This window comes from Calidris pugnax, unplaced genomic scaffold (genome assembly GCF_001431845.1).
Source record: "Calidris pugnax isolate Ruff unplaced genomic scaffold, ASM143184v1 scaffold20, whole genome shotgun sequence".
In the NCBI taxonomy this organism is placed as follows: domain Eukaryota; kingdom Metazoa; phylum Chordata; class Aves; order Charadriiformes; family Scolopacidae; genus Calidris; species Calidris pugnax.
The window spans coordinates 18,461,286-18,463,542 of NW_015094510.1; the positions used below are offsets into that span (position 1 = coordinate 18,461,286).

Here is a 2,257-nt window from a genome sequence, read left to right on the forward strand (position 1 = left end):
GGGCTGCCGGCGGGGGCCGGGTAGGGGGGTGTGTGGGGACCTGCCCGCCGGCACCGGCTCTCCCCGCGCCGGGAAGGGAAGGGGTGAACGTCTGCGGGGCGAAACGCGTTAGTTAATGCCCGGTTTCACCGCCCGTCGCAGCGGCGGGGAGGAAAACCTTCGCAGCGCTTCTGCCACCTCGTGTCCGCAGTTAAAAGCGTGATAAGAAGCGCCTGAGATTGCAGGAGTTACTCGCCTTTTAAAATTCCCAGTGGCAGGCTCTGGCTTTTTACTCATCCCCTCTCACAGCTGCTGAAATTCTTCCTTGTTAATGAAATGTGGCCTGGTTTTTAAAAAAATTTTCTAACAGTAGAGAAGCAAAAAATACTAAGAAAGGGTACATTTAAAGACAACCCAATGCTGTCTGGAAATGACTTCATGTAAATTTGTGATGCTGCCTTTTAAAAATAATCTCTGAAGTTATCCTTCAGTAGGGGAGCAACATAACAGCGTGTGATCTTGTTTTCTGTATAGAAAACTTGAATTTGGAATTTCAGGTGTGAGCGCCGTCAGCCACGTTTACACATAAGTATGGGTTCCAACAAATAATTCAGCTTGGTTTGGGGTAGGGGTACATCAGTGGACATCTGTTCTGCAGCACTGGATTATTGTAATTTGTGAGAAACTTTCATATTCTATCACTGACGTACCTGTGGAAGACTGCAGAATGCTGTTCTGTTAAACAAGTCTGAATTATGGACTTGGATACTGCTGCAGGAGGTAGCAATTATGGTAGTTAGACATCTAGTAAAGCAACACTAATGCCATTTCTTTACCCTTATCAGGCATTCACCCTTCATTTCAGCAAATTAATGTCCTATTTCTAAGCCTCGAAGGAATAGAATTCAGTAGAAGAAGTTGAGTCCCACGACCAAGGATCTCGCATATTTTTACAAACATGGTGTTAGTAAAAATCTTCTTATCAGAGATGACAATATTCAGAATGGAGTGATTGGAATTGCCTAGATACAATGGTCTACTGTCAAGTCCTGGGTTCTGTTTCAAAACAAATAAATAAACTAATAAAAACTCAAAACCCAAACCACAAAAAAACAACCAAACCCAAATGACCCAGCACAGAGATTTGAGGTAACATTGGGGTGATTCAAAAACACGTCTGTTTTCATGGGCATGAATAGCTTAACTTATTAAAGATATGTGTACTATCTAAGTTTGATAACAAATTTAGGCTGTAGTAAAATGGAAGTTTTGAAGAACCAATGTTCAGTAGAAATCTTCTCATTTATTTACTTTGAGGGAGAAAGATTTTCCTTTTTTCAAAATAAACTCCCTTTTACAGAGTTTGCCACTCAAACTGTGTGTGTATGTGCATATATACATTTGCGTCTAGAGAGACAGTGAGAAAGGGCAATAAAACTTACAAATAGCATCTAGCTTTTTTGTTTGTTGTTCTAACAGAAGGGGAAAAAAAGGCATCCAATGAAAAGCGCACTATTTTTTTCCTATTTTAATATTCTTAGACTGCTAGGGATGGCAGGTAAACATAGACTATTAAAATATTTTCTCTTTAATGATTATGTGTTTTGAATCACATTTGTAATGGAACAGTCTCTTCTCTGTTAAAGTCAGTCCAATATTTGTTGTGATGTTTATCAAGAGATTGTATCTGGGACATCTCTTTTCAATTGATGAAGAGGGTTAGAGAAATCTGGTAGATGAAGGAATAGCTTTTGAAATACTTATGTTGAAAGTTAATGAGGAAGGGCATTCCAACAAATAAATTTTTGAGAGATTTAGCTTCTTAACTGAGAAAAAAAAATCAAGGGAAGAATGGTGAAGGAATAAGGTTGACCCATCTCTGATCCAGAAATTTCTTATTTTCAGTGGATTACAGGGTCAGGGTCTTTCATCTCTATTATCTCCATCAGCAAGTAGTAAATCTCCATGTACAAACAGCAGAAGTCCTCTTTATTTTTAGCAGTTGCTGTCTTGTCAAACAAGTCAACAGTCCAAGTACAAAGTCCAAGATGTTTGTTGTTTTGTTTTTTTTTTTCTTTTCACAGCACAACATAAAATAAAAAGCTCCATATTATGGAGTTGATTAAATTTTTGAAAGGATTTTCCTTGGCTTGTTGACTGGTTGGCTTGTGCTAATGCTTGTGTTCAAATCGTACTTGAAGAAAATTCATCTTGGCTAAATTCTGACCTAATGACATAGCTGTAAATCCAAAGCCTTTGCCTACCAATTATCTCTGAT

General features: G+C 38.7%; 1 protein-coding gene across 1 annotated transcript in view; it reads right to left on the bottom strand.

Annotated features, from left to right (window-relative positions):
* The window catches only part of FREM2 (FRAS1 related extracellular matrix protein 2), a 137,430-nt gene extending 137,154 nt beyond the window's left edge, over positions 1-276 (bottom strand). The window contains exon 1 of the mRNA XM_014965743.1: positions 130-276. Within this exon, the coding sequence (XP_014821229.1) occupies positions 130-276 (147 nt within the window). The remainder of the gene's footprint in view (positions 1-129) is intronic.
* Positions 277-2,257: the final 1,981 nt, after the last annotated feature.